Source organism: Echiichthys vipera, assembly GCF_963691815.1.
Source record: "Echiichthys vipera genome assembly, chromosome: 4".
Classification (NCBI taxonomy): domain Eukaryota; kingdom Metazoa; phylum Chordata; class Actinopteri; order Perciformes; family Trachinidae; genus Echiichthys; species Echiichthys vipera.
The window spans coordinates 8,937,344-8,959,214 of NC_139829.1; the positions used below are offsets into that span (position 1 = coordinate 8,937,344).

At 40.3% G+C, this 21,871-nt stretch overlaps 1 protein-coding gene across 3 annotated transcripts in view; it reads right to left on the reverse strand.

The window, feature by feature from the left end:
• Positions 1-14,391, reverse strand: part of LOC310946242 (phospholipid-transporting ATPase ID-like) — a 42,867-nt gene extending 28,476 nt beyond the window's left edge. For all 3 annotated transcript variants that reach the window (XM_083912668.1, XM_083912667.1, XM_083912669.1), the window contains exons 1-3: positions 14,273-14,391; positions 944-1,027; positions 679-737 (exon numbers count right to left, since the gene is read on the reverse strand). In XM_083912668.1, the coding sequence (XP_083768794.1) occupies positions 679-737; positions 944-986 (102 nt within the window). In that variant the 5' untranslated portion in view covers positions 987-1,027; positions 14,273-14,391. The remainder of the gene's footprint in view (positions 1-678; positions 738-943; positions 1,028-14,272) is intronic.
• Between the last annotated feature and the right edge of the window lie 7,480 nt (positions 14,392-21,871).

Here is a 21,871-nt window from a genome sequence, read left to right on the forward strand (position 1 = left end):
CAACCATCACCTCATAAAAACATTTACTTACAACGCTTGAATTGTTACAACCCAAAAGGGTGTTACTGTATATGGTCCTCCCCCAAGAACAAGAACAAAATCAGATGAGAGAGGAGTTTTTTTTCCACAGAAGAACATTTTAACATGTATGTAATGTTGTTTGTTGGGAGTCCATTCTTTAAAGGCACTCCATCTTTTACTGGTGGCGTTTGTACAGTAAAGCTATTGTTCTGTAAAGCACTTTGTAACGGTGTTTTGAGAAGCGCTACACAAATAAGTTTGTTATTATCATTATTTACATTTTCCCTTTCTGAATAGAATAATCCTCCATACAGATGTTGCACACACTGAAGGGTTTCCAACACAACTCACTATGTTGAAAACAAATTATCCTTGTACTGAATTTTCTTTAAAACTTTATGTCTTAGTGACCTTGACTAAAGCAACACAGAGATCAAATTGAGGAGAGTGAGTTGACCCAGAAGCAACTGGACTCTGGCGGACATCCAGTCTCCTGATAACGACCAGACACTCAAGCAGCAAGACACACCCCAAAAAGGAGAGATTTTCTTGTAAATATTTGTCCTGACTTATATGTGGTTAGTAACTGTTTTGTCCATAAAGGTAATTGGGCTGCATCCAGAGGACAATAGAATTGATGAAAAACTTAAGACTTACTGCATATTTAAAGGAGATGTTGTACTCGCGGTCGTTGGCGCGGAGTTTCCTCTCCAGCTCTGATTTGAAAAGACAAAGAAATGAATCACTAAATAAATGAAAAGAAATAGCATCATAATTTTGCTGCACTGGGATGACAACTGGGCAACTAGATCTGTTTTTTTGTAAGACAATCGATCACCGAAGGGACTTTTTTAGTCTAAAAGGTCAAGAATAAGAATGTGAACCTTAATGACGAGTAAAAATCCATCCGGTTGCGTCTTACCTTTCTCTTTCTGCCTGACACAGTCCACCCCAAAGAACGACATCTTGTCTTCTCCTTTTCCTGCTATCTATCCATCATAGCGCTCTGTGAGGAAGAGGAGACAGCTGTTACTTTATAATACAAACATCATGACCAGGAAAAAACATACACACACACACAGAAACACACACACACAGACACACACACACACACCAGACTGTTTGCGTCAAACATCGACTTTTCACTGCAAACTGCAGAGTTTGAACATCATTGCAGTTAAAGTGAAAATGAGTCAGAGCCTGCCAGCTGCCATTTGGATGTTTTCCGTAATGTGCCCTATGAAGTAATCCTTCCCAGGCCGTATGGCTTTTTAAACTAAGGTTAAAGCAGGTTTTAGGTTCCCAGTATGGCTGTTTTTTAAAAATACATTTTATTTCTTACTGGAAAAGTAGACAAAATACAGAAGGTGTAAGCATCTAAAAGTTGGACATTTTGCAGGAAGCTAGTGTGCTCCATTGTAAGAACCATCTTTTCTTCATTTTTATTAAAGCATAGGCAAGATGACATGAGGGACAAATACATCCCACCATGTGGATTACAAATACAGACAGTGGACATTAAGTACATATAACAACAGATAACAGAATAAACAGAATATGATGTGAAGTTACAATATGTGTATAGGTGATATATGAGTGTAAAGTATGTTTATGTGTGTGTGTGTGTGTGTGTGTGTGTGTGTGTGTGTGTGTGTGTCTGTGTATGTGCGTGTCTGCATGTGTATTGCTTTGTCTAGATATTGCAATGAGAGGTGAGGAAAGGGCCAGGGCATCCAGTGGTAAGCAGCGGGTCTATATATATACACACACACACACACACACACACACACACACACACACACACACACACACACACACACACACACACACACACACACACACACACACACACACACACACACACACACACACACACACACACACACACACACACACACACACACACACACACACACACACACACAATTCATAGCCTTTATTAGATTGTACCTTGGGCTGCACCTGCAACTGTAACAACCATCTTAATGAGATCAGTTTCTGCATAGAAATGTTCTCTTCCTCATTTAACACATTTTATTGAACAAACATCAAAAACATCTGAACTGGACAGTAGGAGCACACAGGAGAATTTTTGGTACCTGCAACACATGAGTAGGGATGGAAATCAAGAACCGGTTCCAATTGAGAACCAGTAAGAAATTGCTGCATTTTTTTGTTGGTTTTATTGTTTTAAGGTGGTTTATCTTGCTGTTTTATTCACTTTATTGCTTTATCTGAGATTAGATGCATTATGTGTCTTTTGTATTCTCTAGTTGCTATGGATTGGTGTCTGAAGCACTGACTGGACTTAATGCAAGAAGAATTGGTCCAAAGTGCGCCATTATAGTTTCATTTCATAACATTAGCGCCACCTTAAAACCTAAATAGAAAAAGAAAGCTGCTCAAACAGTCTCTCATCTACATTGTGTTCAGACGCAGAGATAATAAAACAGTTGCGTTGACATTGAAAACCTGTTCTACACACAAAAAAATTGAAAGGAATTAACTAAGAATCAGACCAATAACGAGTGCATATGCAGGGAATATGCAGAACAAACAGCCAGAAAGAGTTTTTTAAAATCGTAAAGAAGAAAACATTGTTTCACAGTCCAGCTTTGAGCTCTGTGTCTGTTTACGTTCGCTCCTCCTACATGAGTAAATATCTGCCTTACCTTCCCCCCTTTCGAATCCCAAAGTTCTTACTTCAGGTTTGCATCAGCCCTCCAGCCTCTTAATGGTTTTCCCATGTAGGGCAGAGTGACTCAGAGGGAGGCTCCCCTCTCGGGCCAGACATCCACTCGTTCAGCTATCTGCTCCTTCTGACAGTAAGAGTTCAAAATCAAGAGCCATGTCTGGTCCCTGTGGTGCGTCTCAGCCGAAAAGTGGCTGTTGGTATGTCTTTGTTATTGTAGTGGTTTCTTTTCTTTCAGCCATGACACACAAAGCCAACAATCATTAGTAGTTACCAGTGGTTGTAGCAGTGTGCCCCGTACTATGGCTTGTTATGAGCGCCCCAAAATCCAATAATAACTGTTTCAAGCCAGTGGTCACCAATCTGGGGTCAAGACCCCAACGAGGGGTTAGAGACTTTACTGTAAATAGTGAAAAGGAACTAAAGTACTGTACTTAAGTTTTGACATTGCATTGCACTGCATTAATCTGCCACCTGTAGTTACTCGGATTAAGATTTTACATCCAAAACTGATTAAAATTTGTAAAAATAGAACATTTGAATATTCATTTCAGAGGGAAATATTGTACTTTTACTACACTACATTTATCTGCCGACTGTAATTAAGATCTAACCTATAAAAGTTATTACTATTTCAATAAATATGATGATAGATGCTCGTTAGATTTAACTACAGTATGTAATGTATGTATTTGTGTAGCTACAATTATATACAATAATTAAAAAAGCAATAATAAAGCAGCAAAAATAAAATATTTAAATATGTATTCCTACCTGGCGAAAATATACAAGATAACCCCTGGAAACTGTACCCAGTGTTAATGAAGTACACTTACTCAACATACTTAAAGCAAAACTTAAACATACCTGTCTTTACATGTTCTGCTACTTAACACATCTACTCAACTTATATAACAATAACAATAAGAAAGATATGTCATAATTTAAAAAAAAAAATGTTGCAAAAAGGATTTTGTGACAATAATAAAAAGTTGAAAATATGAGAAAATGAGAATGATTAATTAGGTGTTTTAGTCTATTGTGTTTGTTTGTACAAAAACAGGAAAGAAATTTAGAAAAACCACAAACTGTTTAACAGAAAATAACTAATCCAAATATGAGTGAGGGAAAAAGTGTGTGTGAGTGTGTGTGTGTGCGCGCGTGTGTGTGTGTGTGTGTGTGTGTGTGTGTGTGTGTGTGTGTGTGTGTGTGTGTGTGTGTGTGTGTGTGTGTGTGTGTGTGTGTGTGTGTGTGTGTGTGTGTGTGTGTGTGTGTGTGGGTGTGGGTGTGGGTGTGGGTGTGTTGAGGATTCCCGGACAGGAAACAGTGGATTTTGAGCGTTGGTCGCCAAGGTGACGTCAATGCTGTAGCTATAAATATCTACCACATGTGTTCCTTGAAGAATGTGTGTTTTAAGAGGAATGCCAAGGCTCTGGAAAACACACACACACACACACACACACACACACACATTGCATTATTGTTTTTATGTGTGTGTGTATCTGTGTCCACATGTTCACACAAGCATATTAACGCATACTGTATATAGTGAGGGCACACAAGCACAAAAACACACACCTGTAGCCGCCCACCGCATATCCACTCTTTGATTACCATAAACCCCCGATCCAAAACAGACAGTCCACCTATTCATTCACTCTTAATGAACCAGTTTATTCCACAGCCAAACACAGAGTCATGATGGGACTCGACACTGAGAGGCGTGTCCAGCCTGGTTAACAGGGAAAAAGTGGCATTTAAACTCACTGCAGTCAAACATCAGGAAGATTTAACAAGGCCTTAAATTTGAATGTCAAATGGTGAGGACTGGTAGACTGTGGACTCAGGAGTTTCTTGTGTTGGTTTTGGCAGATAATCGGACTTTCCAAGCTTTACTACAGCGCTGACACACCGCAAAGACAAAAGTGGTTCCAGTGAATTAGTTACGGAGATGCTGGGAAGACTAGACTCAAGTAAAGTGTTGACTTTTTAAAGGTCCCATGTTGTATTGTATACTTTTTTTTTTATTGTAAAAAAGGTTGAGGTGCTATAAATACTGTGAAATTATCAAATGCTCCATCCACAGCCCGTTTTCAGAAACTTTGTCATCAAGACTTCTGTTCACTTTTGAAGTCACAACTATACCATATATATACATATATATATATATATATATATATATATATATAGGTAGAAAGTGCTTTAACAGTGCTGTTACGGTGATGGAGGGATTCGGGGAAGTTAGGATCACCCTGGTTCCCATTGGGATTTTTCCATTGGATTTTGTATAATGGCAGAAAATAAACTCTAGAGTTCATGATACTTAAACGTTTTGTTCACTTAGTAACACCACTTTTATGATTTTTGAAACACAAATGCAATCACCAGAAGTAAGAAGCAATGACCCCCATCACTACTTCCCATTGCTTGGACCACGCACACATTTTCGCAACACGTGACGAGTTGCAGTTGAACTCGGAAGACGGAATTTACAAATTTCCATTCTTCGCCGCGCCCGGCATCAACAGCAGTCAAAGCTGTAGGACTACGCTGTTTGTTTCCACTTTCTGTCCTCTTTTTATCTAATTACATAATCATACATGCAGTACTGTCCATCTTTCATTTGTGGGCATGATGCTACAATGTTTGCAAGCACAAAATACAGCATAATGCAGTGGTATCAGCTGGTGTGCTATGCTATGCTGGCTAACCTGGCTAACCCGTAAATGAAACCCACCATCCGCCTTTATTTTGATTTCAGCTACACACCTGTAAAGTTTTGTGACTGTATTTTTGGAGTGTAGCTACATCTACACTTCATCCAGATATGCTACTAGTGGTGTTTAAATAGGTCAGAAGGTTAAAAAAAAATCTCACATTTAGCTTTAAAGCAGTGGGAAAAGATAGGTAGGTCTAGGGGATGTTGAATCAGAACATGTCGTGGTTTAACTTAAACCACCTTTACCAATGACACCCACTGATGCTTTGGAAATAACCCACTTCACTCGCACGCACGCACGCACGCGCACGCGCACGCGCACGCACACACGCACACACACACACACACACGCGCGCGCGCGCGCGCACACTAACGCACACTAACGCACACTAACGCACACACGCACGCACGCACGCGTGGACAGTTGACTATTGGGTTACTCCAGCCAAGTGGGGACTTCTGTTTCTGGTCATCTTAAAATAACAAAAATAGAAGATTTACTTTCAAGATCTTTAACCATTATATAACTGCAAATGTGTTTTTGATTTTTTTTAAGAAATACCCAAGATGGGGCTTCATGAGTGTTGTCTACCTATCAGAGGAGACGTTAATGTCTGCACACGTTCTTTCAGCAAATGACTCTTATTTTTTTCAAAAAGTTAACTTTAATTTTATCAATATATAAAATTCAAATATTTCTCTGTGGTAGCCTACAAATATTACGGAAATAATCATGGGCACTTTAATTGAGGATAAATATTTACCTACAAATCAGTCGTAATTTGAATGTAACTAACTGCAGGCATTAATATCAGTATTGGCAACAAAATTGATTTAGTACAGTACATCTTAAAGATTAGAAAACCTGTGCAGTAATTACATTTTTCTCATACATAGGGTACTTTGAAAACACTTAAATTAATGCTATTCCAGGCAAACAAAGGTGGGTAACATTATCCCAGTGTCACAGCCACCTGTGACTGGCTCAAAGGGTCAGAGGTCATACTGATGAATGGGTGTCCTGTCCGATTACCGATCTCTGGTTTCTCAAACTGAACAGTGCTCTGTTATCAAAACTGACCGTTTGTCTGCAGCTGAAAGAAACAACCTCTTCCTCTGAGTGCGCAGACGGAGTGCTGTGTATCCAAATGGCCGAGGAGCCCTTTTGTGTTTGTATAGTTTACAAAAAAACATGATAGTTCTACTGCTTTCAACAACAACAGCTGACATGAAAGTAACCATCATTATTACCCAGGTTCTATCTCCCTTGAAACATGCCCACCATAAAAAATACTTTATTCCAACTCGACCCATGTCCAAACCACTGCTCTTATCACCAATGACACCAGTAAAATGACTAAAACAGTAAAACAGACACCTCCCCAAGAAAGATAGAAGAACAGAAAGAAACAGTCCTCACAGTCATGTACTGTTTGACTTAAAAAAAAGACCGCAAATACTTGAAGCAACTGGGGGAAGATTGGAGTTGTTGCGTAATAGTTTCCATAGATCAGCGAAACACACGATGACCTACAGTATCAGATAAGCCAATGAGCACAGCTGCTATATGTTCAGCATGTTTCCTCTTTCTCTCTGTGTTTTGTCTAACAGCAAACAGAGCTCTGGTTGAATGAGGTCTGGTTTTAAGGAGGTGGAGAGGAAGGTGTTTCCAAGACCAGATGAGATGAGGCGAGACCCCAGCGAGGGGCTCTTCATGGCTTCTTGTGCTCTCAGAATAAACAAAGACTTTTAAACTTTAAAGGCTTTTCAGCTACAAACATTAAGGGCATGGATTGAACAGCCATACTGCATTCCTTTATTTTGAATCTCTTTGCAGTTTGGTGTCTCTTTGTTTCTTGTCCCTTTTTCTCTCGAATGTTGTGTCTTTTTGTCTGAGTTAAGTCGTTTTGCATTTTTTTGTGGCTGTCCTTCGTCTCTTTGTGGTCATATTATGGCTTTTTATCATCCTTTGGCTTTTCTCTGTAGCCATTTTGTGTCCCGTTGCAGTAATTGTGCATCTCCTTGTAGTTGATTTGCGTTTCTTTGTGGTTTTTTTGTATCTCTTTTTGGTCGTTTTGTGTCTCTTCGTAGTTGTTTTGCACCTCTTTGTGGTCGTTTTGTGTCTCTTTGTGGTCAATCAGGGCAGACCTACTTTTAACTAAGCTTTGTGACTTTTCAACAACTGTTTCAAACAGAGGGTCTGGGCCAAATATCCTGTTTTGACTCTTTGCAGTTCAATAATCCATCCATGATTGAAAGAGTCTCTTAATAAATGATCCACAAACTCTTAACAGTGCTTTCTTGAAATGTACAAAAACTTGTAGATATATTGTGTGGAGAAAATGTAAGTGTGTGTTTTCTTCTAATCTTCTAAATACTAAAATTCAAAGTCCTTTTTAGAGCACTCAGCATTCCAACATACACCAGCCTCTGTTTTCTGTTGCATCTCTAGCAACAGGTACTTGTCTTATCAGGCTTCTAGCTAATAATAGCTGGCAGCTTTCAGAGCAACTTAATAAGATTTCAAAATATTGTTCTGTTTTCTGATGCTTTATAGAACAAACCATTAATCAATTAATCTAGAAAAATAATCTGAACTTTAATCATTAATAAAGTGGTTTGTAGTTGCAGCCCTGGACTTCAGCTTCATTGTTATTGTGTCAATCTTTCAAGAATTTCCTGCTTCTCTCTGTGGATTACACAGAACATCCTGCATTGTGACTGCATACTTCAGATCACTGACCAATGCAATAATACCACAAACGAAGGCTGGGGAGGAAATTTCACAATAGCACAGAATCAAAACTTGATCAAAGTTTTCTTGGAATATTTCGATTTTTTTATCTTTTTTTACAAGCAAATCCTTCTCATGTACAAAGAAAACTGCACATCTTAGTTTTGCACTTCAAAGTGGGCGTTTGAAATCTGTTGCAGTGACACAACAATTGCAGGAAGTGGCAGCAATAGCGAGCTCTTACTAATTGCCCTCAAACAGCAACCTCTGTGGGAAATAGCGCTCGTACAGTGTGCCAATAAAAACAGAGCTGTGAGCCAATTCAGAGGGATTAGGAGACTATTAGACCAACAAGCAACTTTCATGCAGCTGTATGTTCACAGAAACATGTATTCCTGAAAAGTGGCAGACGCAGGCTGTATGAGGGTCAGGGGTGAAAATATACATGAAAAGGGCACCAGCTGCATGCAGCGGGCACCACTAGCATGTAGCCAATATGGCTCTACATTGTCTTCTCAATTTTAAGGTCACTCTAGAGGGCAGGTCATGTTTTATCTTCCAGAACGACATCCAAATGGGCAAGTTTTTCAAACATGGGGGAACCAAGATTACAAATTATTCTAATTTAACTAACTTTATTTAGATAAATGTATTCTAAAACTGCTTTACATATGGCTGCAACTTACAATTGATTTTTGTTATTGATTAAAAATTTTAATTGGTCTTGTTTTGCACAACCATCATTCAAAAACCCAAAGATATTTACTTCAGCATCATAGGAGACAAAGAAAAACAGGAAATATTAACATTAGAGAAATTAGAGGAACCGGACAAGCATTTTAATGCAATTTTTAAAAAATACGAGTCAAAATTTGAAGGCAACTTAAGTGTTTTAAGTGCTTAAATAACAGGGTTCTGTAGAGATTTAAAGCAACAACAGAAACTATTTTTGGACTGCTGATAGTTAGCAAAAGCCTACATGTATTGTTTTTTATTGATAAAAAAGATGTATCTAGGTCAGACAGTAAGTGCAGAAATGAGTAAGCCTGTGAATATTCTCAGAAATGAGTGAAACTTTCACTCTGCAGAGGGCTCCCACCGTTCAACCACATCTCAACTGAAACCCACACCCTCATCCCCTGAATTCAGAGTCATTTGTCTTTGGTGGAGGTCTGTGCAGTTGAGGATGTTAGAGAAAACCAGAAAGAAAAAAACAGTTCCAGCACTCCTACACATTGTTTTACACAGAAGACGTAACAGCACTTTAACAGCAGCTTCAGTAATTCATCTTTAACTACACCGGATACATTCAAGAACAGTAAAGAGTGTAGGTCATATCCCCCACATATAAGTCAATGGAAGGAAGCGATTAGATGCAAATTAAATTAAAAACATGCATTCACGCAAGTTGACAATGTCTCAACATCTGTTTCGTAAACATACAAGAATGTGAGGAAAAAAGAGAGAGAGACTGTAGGGAAATAACAGTCAGAGCCGGAGTTTCTGAAGAGCGAGGAGTTCAATCAGATGCTGAGCTATAAACACAAATACACAGACACAGCCAATGCAACCGTGATAGCCTATATTAGCTTGCAGTACCATACAGTAGGTTCATTGAAGTTGAGTTGGTCAACTATTATGCAAATGGTACAAGATTAAAATCTGCTTTCCTTTCTGAACACTTGGGTTGGGACTGAAGCTGTGTCTGGAAATCAAGCCAAGATAAACATTCAGAAAATGTTCTCTGAGAAATCAGAGAACAGAAAAGAAAGAAGAAATACAATAAAATAGCTAGAACATGGAAAACACTGGTATGTTCTGTGAACACCATGAGACAGATTATGTTCTGCTTCATTGCACAAAAATATAAACACACTTAAACAACATGCTTAAACATCGCCAGTGCCAGAGCGGGCCCCGAGCCTGGAGCTTTGCAGCAGGACATTATTGCAGTGACCAAGAAGTCATGTGTATATAGTGTGAGATGTTTTTACCTTAATTAAGTTTTTATATCAAACATGTGCGAAACGAAATGATACTGATCTTCATCAAGGCAGACAGCCGCCCACCATATACTCTGTTCTATTGCTCCTGCATGTTTAAAGGCAGGTTTTCGGTGCGACAGTGCACAAAATTGCTGCAGTGTGCTCTTCTGTTGCTCATGGGGGAATTGTCGGGTCTCTGTAAATCATACATAAATCATAGGGTGTGATCTAGACCTATGGGAAGTGTCCTGGATTAACATTTGTTATGATTTGACACTAGAAAATGATTTGATTTGAAATGGGGGGGTTAAATGTTGACTTGAAATTGCCCGTAGGTGTGAATGTGAGCATGAATGACCCCGACTGGAGAAAAAGCGGTGACAGGTAATGGATGGATGGAGTGAAATTAATCATCCTCTTTGTGATTATATGCTAGATAAACCTAGTAACCCTACGCCCCTAAAAAGCCATAATTCATCACTAACTGATACAGTAACTAATAATGTCATATATGATAATGTATCCGTCACAGGGCAAAGTACTTTCAATTCGATTCTTATGTACTTTTGAATGCATAACTGTTGCTTATAATGGAGGTTTTCTTTTTTACTTTTTCACTTTTACTTGAAGGTTTTGCGTACTTCTTCCACCCGGACCCAGTCAACTGATAACAGAATCAGCTTCGATCTAACCGACAACTAGGTTGAATAAACAAACGGAGGCTAACACACTGACTGTGGATTCTGTGGTTACTGATTAATGACAGTTTTCTCATTAAATCTGAGTGAATGAGAAAGTTTACTGTGATCGCTCACTCATTCTTCTCCAATTAATGTTTGAAATAAAAAAGAAGCAACATTCTACTACTTTGAGAGGCTTTTCTGCCTCTGATGACATTAAAAACTGAACTGATTTGTCAACGCCCACACTGGTGATGAACATTAATAAAGCAAGAATGGAAAAGTGAGATGCAGTTATGACACACGGACACAATACAGTGTTGAGCCCCGAGCGCTGCACCAAAAGACCCGAACAATCAACCTCTGAATAATTCACCTGACCTCTCAGACCACAGAGCTGCTCCCCCTCTCATCTTACCTGATAAAACCCCGACATTTTGATTGACCTTTTAAGCTTAATCATCTCCTCCAGCTACCATAAAGACTCAGACGCAGCAGCATATCAATCTACGACAAAAGAACTTCAAGCTGCGACTTAAAGTTGGATTTTGACTCGTTAAATTCATTTGTGCACCACTGGAAGTTATTGTTTGGGATCAGATTCAAGGATTTACCTGACATGACCCCTCCTGTTAGTGTCAGTGTTCAGTTGAAGCTGCTTAGGTTCAGTCACCAAACTGCTGCAGTTTGTTTTGCCTGTAATACATGTTCCTCTTTCTTCAACTTGCACACACACTTTGACCACATTCATTCCTCATTTTGCAAACTGTTGCTTTTGTAAAATACTTCTCCTTGGTAAGTTGTAATCTCATTTATGTTTGTCATCATCATTTACCTCTGCAAAGATGGATTTCCGCTTGGTTTTTCTGTTTTCTGTTCTGTCAGCAGGATTGAGGAAAAACAAATGGCCCGATTTTCATGAAACTTGGTGGAAGGGTGCAGCAGAGAACAGGTAAGAACCAATGACATTTTGGAGCGGATCCGAATCAGGGGATTCATGTGGTGTCGGAATAATCCCAAAATATAGTCCCCGACTGGAAAGATTCACGGTGGATTTACATTAGGAGATGCCTTGGCGGAGGTCTCACTAGCTTGAGATTTTTCCCTATTTGATTTTTGTTATGTTGGCTGTTCTGTCAGATTGTTTATGAGCAGGCCATCCTGTTGTTTCCCGTTTGAAATGCTGAGCAGTGAGCGTGTTTATCCAATAAGTTGCATTCCACAATAGGGTACGTCACCAACTTGGGCAGGCTGACCTCAATCACTGTTCAAACTATAGATTAATGCTCTGTATATTCCACAGATGTATTACTGGTTAAATTAGTTCCAGTGCAAAGAAGGAAATCAGGTGATGTAATATAAGAGTGCGAAACTTTGAATAGTGCATTGGTTGGTGGTGGATGGGACCCAAAACACAGGACTTTCACCGGTGGGGCCGGTATTCTCAACATTTCTTTCTAATCCTAACCCAGTCGCTTTGATCGGCCTTTGAGACCAAATGCGGTTTTCCAACCTTCTAGCGGGTCTATTTTTTTGTTACCAGCACAACAATACTGCAGCACAAAGATTCACCACATGTCCTGTTCTAAGAAGCATGCAGTAGCCCTGATAATAAAAAGAAGAAGATGAGCAGCACGGAGCCTTTTTTCTTCCATACCGGCCCGATTCCATGTTTGGGCCAAAGATGCCAAAAAAATAGTCAGTGCTGGCTGCCCTGTTTCTATTGGCTGTGTGGGTATTCGTCACAAAACGTAGGGGTTAAACTTCAACTTTGGGTGCAGCAGCAGCCACTGGAAATGATGGGTTTCAGAGCATAGAGGTTATCTTGAAGCATTTGGTCTGAGAGGCCCATCACCTTAACCGTCCCCTTTTGTGTAACTGTTACAGTCCATTTCCGGGTCGATGCTTCATGGCATTCAATAGAATATTTCAGGAAGATATCGTCTGAATCTGTTCCCATCCTATATCCTAAGATATCATACAAATGTTTGCGCTTAACTTTTAAGAAGGTGTGAATATAAAGCTGAGAACAGATAGGTTCCCTTTTCTCTATAAATGACGCAGCATAAATGACAGTATTAAGATATCTAACGTATGACAACAGGTGTGAACAGCACCTCGGTCTCTGTAAAGACACTTGGATGTAAGAACATTGTCAACAGTCACATGATGTCATCACATCACTCAAATAAAATGCGGATTTTATAAAGTCACATAAAACAGAAGTTCATACAAATGTATTTGAGATGTTTGGGGTCTTTGTTATGCCTCTGTGTTTACAGTTGTGCAAAGCAAAGTATATTTTCTGCTGTCATTTTTTCTTTTTTTTGACTACATTACTTTGCAGATAGAGAATATTTTGATAGAAAATATAACCAACCTCTAAATGATGATGTATTTGTATGGATAAAGCTGTATAAAGATCCACATTTGGCCCCACAGCTGCAACATTAGTGTGCTTACATGAATCATAATTTATATCCATTAATATGTATTTATTTGGAAATGGACCATTCTGCATAACAAATAATTTTACCTTTGTTACTTGAAGTATATTTTGATGGTAATACTTTTGTAATTATACTTAACTTACAATTTTAATGTAGGACTTTTACTTAGCAGAGTATTTCTTCTAATAGTATTGTTACTTTTACTTAAATAAAAGATAAGAATAATCTCCTTTAAGTCATAGCTGATAAGTTAACATCAAACTACTTTCCTGTCTGGCCCTGAATATATAATGATCTGCATCACATATACAGAATATGAATAAGTGCTTCCACACCTTCAGCTGTACAATGCTGTAGAAATGAGTCACCACTGATAAACAGCAGTTTATTGTGATATATAGGCACATCGTTTTCATATCGTCACTACACTCCCAAAAACGAAGCTGCTGTCATCTTCAGCTATAACAAACTACAGACTGCAATCTTCATATCTGAGACAAAACTTAACATAAAATAAAGTTATGACAGCAGAACAGTCCTGCACAAAATGGCAAATTACACTTTGGTCACATAAAAGTCTATGTTTGTGTAAAGATGGAGTTTTGGAGAGCTTTACGCGAACATCAGCTCAGCAGCTGTTTGTTATTGTTATTGTGTGTGTGTGTGTGTGTGTGGGGGGGGGGGGGGTGTAAGTGAAGCAGAGGGTCCCTTCCCGCACATAACTCACTCTTTCATTCTTTCCGTTACTTTTCTAAGTTGAGGACTTCCCGGAGGACAGCAGAGACAAACCAGAGAGAGAGGAGACAGCGCTGCCCCATTCACTACAACTTCCTGCTCGCCTGTTTGCCTTTCTCTCTTCCTCCTCCATCTCTTCCCTTTCTCCCCCACCCCCGTCAAAAAGAAAGTCCATCTCAGCTTATCAACCACCTTCTCCTTCACCTTAACGCCTTTAAGGTCAGAATGATAAACAAAGGCGAGCGCGTCTTCTTACCGTGCGTCCTGGCTTCGTGCGGCGCGTCCTGCGGCTGAGCTGCGCGTCTGACAAGAGACGAGAAAACTTCCCAACTACGCGGAGAAACGAGGGGTAATGTTTTTTCTCCTGGCTTCCCACCACCCTCTTCTCTGCTCCCCCTCCTTCTCTCATGCTCTCCCCTCCTCTATTTTTCTCCACTCCTCCCTCCCTCCTTCTCTCTCTACTCCCCTCCCCTTGATGCTTTCAGTTCAAAATTATGGAGGACTAAACACGAGTCTCAATAAATAAAAGAAATAAATAAATGCATAAATAAAAAAATACAGAAATAAATAGATGAATGCACAATCAAATAATAAATGGGGCCTCCTACCTCATTAACATATGGACATAGAAATACAGAAATAAATAATGTAGGTGAACAAAAATGCAGAAATAAATGTAAAGCATTTATCTATTTATTTAGTTATACATTTATTTATTAATTTATGTATGCATTTATTTTTATTTTTATTTTTTTTATACATTTATTCATGTATCTATTTATTCATTCATTTATTTAAGCATTTATTTATTATTTTATGTCTGTATTTATGGATTATTTATTCCTGTATTTATTAATGCATTCATATATTTATTTGTTAAGACTTAAATCATGTTTAGTCCTCGATAAAAACTCAACTCATGGCATGAAATCGCGATGAAAACATAGGAACCTACATTGACAAAACACATTTAGCAGTAGCATGAATGTAAAGAAGTGATTTCAGGAAGTTTGGAGCGACTGTGACCCCTATTGGCAAACTCATTTATGAAACAAACTTTTACAAGAATTGATGGATGGAAGTTATCGTCTTTAAATATTTGTTTTCCTTAATCCAATAGATTGTGTTCTGTGATATCTGTGTTAATGGTTTTGTGTGAAAAAATTGTGCAGAAACCAATAAAAAAAAATGTGAACACATTTGCAAGAGAAGTGATCAAGGACATATTCAGAGCCAACAGGCCCCTTGGCACAGATATGTAAGAGGCCCCCCACTCTGTCTACATAGGAACAAAACACCCAAATTCAAAGAGTCGACTTTTAGTTGTGTTTTTTTTCTTTGTGCATTTTTTTGTTGTTGTTTTGTATGTCTTTGTGATTGTTTTGCACCTCTGTGATTGTTTTGCATCTATTTTTAGTCATTTTGCATCTTTTTGTGACTGTTTTGCATCTACTTTTAATCATTACACATCCTTTTATCCGTTTTGTTTGAATTGTTTTTTCAACATTTTAAGTTTCTGTTGTCATTTTTGTCTCTGGTATAATTCCAATTCCATTTTTCATTATTTTGCTTGTCTTTGTTCTTGTTTTTTGTCTCTATGTGGTCGTTTTGTGTAAAAAAAAAAACATTCAGATCAGGATCTCTTTCACAAGGGTGACCTGGCCCTGAAGGCAGCAGCACAGGTCATAGCAGAATTACATGATAAAGTGACAGTTTACAAACAATAAGTCAAAAGAGAACAACGATTTACAATGTGCAAAATGATTAACAGATAAAGTTCAGAATCTAGACCATGGAATACAAATCAGAAACACAGGCACTGTCCAATTGTCTCGCATATTTTTTCTTTTAGAATTGAGCCGAAAGCTTCAAGCGAAATGCGATCCACCATTTTCAAGTCATTTTGGAGAAAGTTCCCTGCGGTGGGAGCAGCAATACTAAATGCTCTTTTACCGAGCTCAGTTCGGACACGAGGAACAGACAGTGTAAAGACATCCCAGGAATGTAGGGCATAGTGGCTTCTGGTTCTTCGAAGATATGAACATAAGTAAGAAGGCACCAAACCAAGAAGAGCTTTATAAATAAGCTTTAGCCAGTGTATATGCCTATGCACCTTCAAAGATGGCCAATCTGAATTAGTGAACAGGTCACAATGATGAGTTAAGCATCTACAACCAGTCAAAAATCTCAAGCACAGTGATACACTTTGTCCAATGACTGTAAACATCTGGCCGAGGCGCCCATATACAATATATCTCCATAATCCAACAGAGGAAGAAAGGTTAATGAAACAAGAAGTTTTCTTGCTCTGAGAGAAAAGCAGGATTTATTCCTGTAATAAAATCCCAACTTCACCTTCAGTATAGAGACCAAATTTACAATGTGAGATTTAAAAGATAGATCACACTCAAGACTAGATCCCAAGTACTTGTAGCTTGTGACAAGCTTGATAACATTTCCCTGAGAAGTTAAAATCAGTGGGACATTTGTTGTTTCTCCACTTAAATGAGAAAACAACATGAGCTTTGTTTTATCAGTCTTAATGACCAGCCTTAATTCCCTCAGCATTGAAAGCTGACTGCAGAAACTCAAAAGCTTGTGTAACAGATGCTGAGCAACAATAGATAATAGTGTCATCAGCATAAAATTGATAAAAGCTAAAGATATTGTTACTCTGGATGATGTTGTGTAAGGAAGGAATCTATTTTTGATCAGGATATGTCCTTCGATTCTCACATAAAACTAACATGCATGAATGCACATTTTCACCTGCGTAATATTGCGAAAATTAGGAACATTGTGTCTCAGAAAGATGCAGAAAAACTAGTCCATGCATTTGTTACTTCTAGGCTGGACTACTGCAACTCCTTATTATCATGCTGCTCCAATAAGTCTGTTAAGAGTCTCCAGTTGGTCCAAAATGCTGCAGCTCGCGTATTAACTAAAACAAACCAAAGATAACATATTTCTCCTGTATTAGCTTCTTTGCACTCTTGAATAGAATTTAAAATCCTTCTCTTTACCTACAAAGCCCTTATTGGTCAGGCTCCATCGTATCTTAAAGAGCTCATAGTACCGTATTACCCAACTAGATCGCTGCGCTCTGAGAATGCAGGGCTACTTGTCGTTTCTAGAGTCTCCAAAAGTAGAATGGGAGATAGAGCCTTCAGCTACCAAGCTCCTCTCCTGTGGAACCAACTCCCAAGTGTTGTTCGGGAGGCAGACACTGTCCCCATATTTAAGAGTAAACTTAAAACTTTCCTTTTTGATAAGGGTCTACAGTCCCTTAGCTATGTTGTTATTTTTAAGCTGATTTTGTTCTGCTTAATGATGCTGCTATAGGCCTAGTCTGCTGGGGGATAAAACCTTTCCAGATACTCTGAACTTCTCTCCTCTCCATCTGTATCATTCATGTCTCATCAATGCATGTTACTAATTCACTTCTTCCCCGGAGTTGTTTGTGCTTTGTCGTCTCGCAGGTCTCTGCTGATCGTGGTGGTGCCTGCTGCCGTGGTCCTGCATGACGCTTCCTGCTACTATTATAATCTATCACCTTAGCTGTGCTTGTTTCTACTATTCTTCTGTATTAACTGCCATAACATATAAGTCATATTCACATTACTATAGATATTATTATAGTTACTGGAAGTGTGTCTGTCTCTGTCATTGTGTCTGTCTTTGTCTCTCTCTGTCCATCAATCCTTTTTTTCTCTCTTTCTCTCTCATTTTCTTCCTCCCAACCGGTGCAGACAGATGTCGGTCCTCCACAGAGCTGGGTCTGTCCGAAATTCCTGCCTGTAATAGGGAAGGTTTTCGATGCCACCGTACTCTACGGGGAATTGTTGGGTCTATGTAAATAAACCCAAAAAATAAATAAGTCATAGAGTGTGGTCTATACCTAGTCTGTAAAGTGTCCTGAGATAACTTTTGTTATGATTTGGCACTGTAAATAAAATTTAATTGAATTGAATTGAAATGAATTGAATTGAATTGAATTGCGACAAAACAGCACCCACTCCAAGGTCCGAAGCGTCCACCTCCACAATGAACTGGCAAGAGGGATCGGGCTGGACTAACACTGGGGCAGAGGAGAAGCATTTTTTTTCAGGGCCTAAAAAGCATTCTCAGCACAGGGAGACCACACAAAGTGAGTAGTGGGAGAAGTTAATCTGGTCATAGGGGAAACAACCTGACTGTAGTTGCGGATGAAACAACGATAGAAATTAGTGAACCCCAGAAAACATTGTAGTTGCTATCTGGAAGAAGGCGTCGGCCACTCCGTCACTGCTTGAACCTTAGCCGGATCCGTCTTCACCTGTCCGCTCTCCACGATGTAGCCCAGGAAAGACACTGAAGATACATGGAACTCGCACTTCTCCGCTTTGACAAAAAGTCAGTTCTCTTGTAGGCACTGTAATACCTGACGGACATGGTTAACATGCTCAGACACGTCCTTGGAAAAAATTAGAATGTCATCCAGGTAGACAAAAACAGAGCGGTTCAACAGGTCACGAAGAACATACCAATGCCTGGTACATAGCAGGGGGCATAGTTAAACGAAACGGCATAACTAGGTATTCATAGAGGCCTAGTGGTGTGTTGAATGCAGTCTTCCATTCATCTCCCTCCTTAATTCTCACCAGATGGTAAGCATTGCGGAGGTCCAGTTTGGAGAAGACAGTGGCGCCATGCAGTGGTTCGAATGCGGAATTGAGCAAGGTCAATGGGTACTTGTTCTTCGCAGTAATGTTATTGAGACCACGGAAATCAATGCATGGCCGTAATGATTTGTCCTTCTTAGCAACAAAGAAAAAACCCGCTCCAAAGGGAGATGAAGGACGAATAATCCCTGACTTGAGGGAGTCATTGATACGTCTCCATAGCCTCTCATTCAGGTCCCGACAGATTATAGAGATGACTGGTAGGGAAGGTCTACTTGCTAAATACCTTGGCGAGGTCATGGTAGACAGGCGGCACAGAGGACAGATCTGGAGGTAAAGGCAACGAGGGTCCGGGGTCACTGAGGTAGTTAGAAGGGGCTGAACGAAGACACGAAGAGTGACAACCGCTGCTCCAGCTGACAACCCTACCTGCTACCCAGTCAATGACAGGATTGTGATCATTGAGCCAAGGGAGACCAAGAACAACGGGGGCATTAGCAGATGGCATGATGTGAAAAGATATAGTTTCAATGTGATTACCCGCTAGCGACAGGGTCATGGGAATCGTCTCGGCTGAGATCTGAGCCAATTCATCACCACTGAGACCAACGGAGTCTCCAGGGAAATAGTCGAGAACTGATTAGTACGTACCAACTCGGTGTCGATAATATTCTGAGTCGATAAGAGCTTGAAGGGGGAAATCTCTGCCATCACAGCTCAAAACAATGTCCTAATTGATTATTTTATGGGGAATGGCTGGAACAACGGATCGACTCACCAGAACCCCGTCTGCGACTGGTGAGTCGATCCGTTGTTCCAACCATGGGCGTTTAAACAAAGTTGGAAAGAGCCGAGGACTGGTTGACACTGGGGTTAGCTAAAACGCTCGGACGACTAGTAACAGGGTCAAGAGGAACTTTGAGTGAGAACGGAGAAATGGAGGGTGATGAACATTGCTCACGGCGTCTCTCACGGAGACGGTTGTCAATTTCTATTGCTAGACTGATTAGCTCCTGTAAGCAATTGGTCTCTGACCTACCCACGAAACAGTCCTTAACCTCCTCATTTAACCCTTTGAAAAATATGCTCTGTAAAGCCCTATCGTCCCACCTCAACTCTGCTGCTAGGGTGCGAAAATCTACCAAACAATCCGCTGCACTGGTGGAGCCCTGGCGCAGGTTGAGCAGCTGGTTGCTGGTGTCACAGTTAGAAACCCGGTGATCAAACACGGAGAGAATCTCACTTGAGAAGTGCTGAAAGGTGGAATACTGGGTGAGAGGGTTGTTCAAAAATGCTGCTCCCCAATTCCTGGCCCTGCCTGTAAGCAACCCTAACACATAGGCTATCTTGGAGCTATCGCTATCATGGGTGAGTGGTTGTTGACCAAAAACTAAGGAGCATTGGAACAGAAAAATCTTACACTCTCCTAACTTCCCATCATATCGCTCCGGAGCAGGGACAAATGGTTCACGGGGACAAACGGTTCACGGGGCAGGAGATTGCTCACAGGTGTAGCGGGTGAGTCAGCAAGAGCAGAGGGGGCAACGAGAGGCCTAGCCTGTTAACCTTCGACACGAGAAACACAGGTGGCAAAGTTGCTAAGATTCTTAAGGATACCTTGAAGAATCTGAGAATGTTGACCGGGCAGAACTCCCTGGGCGGACACAGTCTGACGGACGGAAAAACCCTGAGGGTCAGCTTCAGTGTCTGCGGGGCCCATGTTATGGCCAGATCGTTCTGTCATGAACGGTTCTGAGAACAACACAGAGAACAGGGACCCAAATGCAGACACTGAAACAGAGTCAGGTTTAAATGAGTATTTAATGAATTAGGTAAGTAGAAAGGTGTCCTGGTAGCGGGGGGAAAGGAGTGAGGTCCAGGTGAGGTAAAGCTCTCCAGAGCGAGTCCAGTGACGGGGAAGAAACAAACAAACACGATATGATCACGGGAAAAACACGAACGGGTGGTAGGCAAGCAGAATGGGATGCAGACAGGGAAACAGGATCACAGGTAGCTAAAACAAAAAGAAACAAAGAACACCGAAAACATGCATGAATGAACGAAATACAATACCACGTAGATGATGAGACGATCTGGCACCGGACGTGTCCAACATCTGGCTTCTTATACTGTTGGGGAGGTGATTAGTGGAATGGAGTACAGCTGGTCCAGAACCATGTCATCGTCTCCACACAGACAAACACGGAGAGGGGAGACACATACAGGGAAACACAGACAGAGGGAGACAAACACAAGCACAAAAGGGAAAGGGAGGGCTGCCAGAACTGGGATCCTGACACCGCATCCAAAACTCCATACACAAACAAAGTCTGAGACTTGAAAATGGAACCAGATGAAACCATGGTATCCTACGAAGTGACTTCCTTGTTTACCTGTATTCCAACCATGGAGGCTTTGGCCACAGTAAGAGAGCAGCTCACATAGGACAACTCCTTACACAACCGAACAAATCTCAAACCAGACCACATTTGCCAACTTCTGGATTTGAGCCTGAAAACCACATATTTCCAGTTTAATGGCACTTTTTACAGACAAAAACACGGCAGTGCCATGGGTCCACCAGTATCCTCTTTTGTGGAAAATCTATACATGGAGAAGGTAGAGGACAAGGCTTTTAACTCCTTCAAAGAAATAACACAGAGCCATTGGTTCAGATATGTGGATGACACATGGGTAAAAATCCAATTCAAAGAGGTGCAAACTTTGTAAACAGAAAACCCACTCATACAGACCAATATCTACTGTTTGACTCTACCGCCACCCTCCCACCCCGACGGCTGCTTCGAGAAAGAAAACCAAAGTAATTGAGAAAGAAAGGAGAAAACAAGAGAAACAACATAGTCATTCCGTATGTGGCTGGGGTATCAGAGAAACTCAGGAGGCTCTTCAACAAACACTGCATCCCTATGTATTTCAAACCCAGTACTAGTCCAGACTAGTACATCCCAAGGACAGAACACCACACACCCACAAAAGCAATCTGGTTTACGCTGTTCAATGCAATGAGGGATGCAAAGATCTCTACAGTGTAGAAACAAAACAACCACTGCATAAAGGCATGGTCCAACGTAGGAGAGCAACTCCTCAGGCCTGGACTCTGCTGTCCACTTACATCTCAAGGAGAAAGCGCACTCCTTTGATGACAACAATTTCCACATCCGAGACAGAGAGGA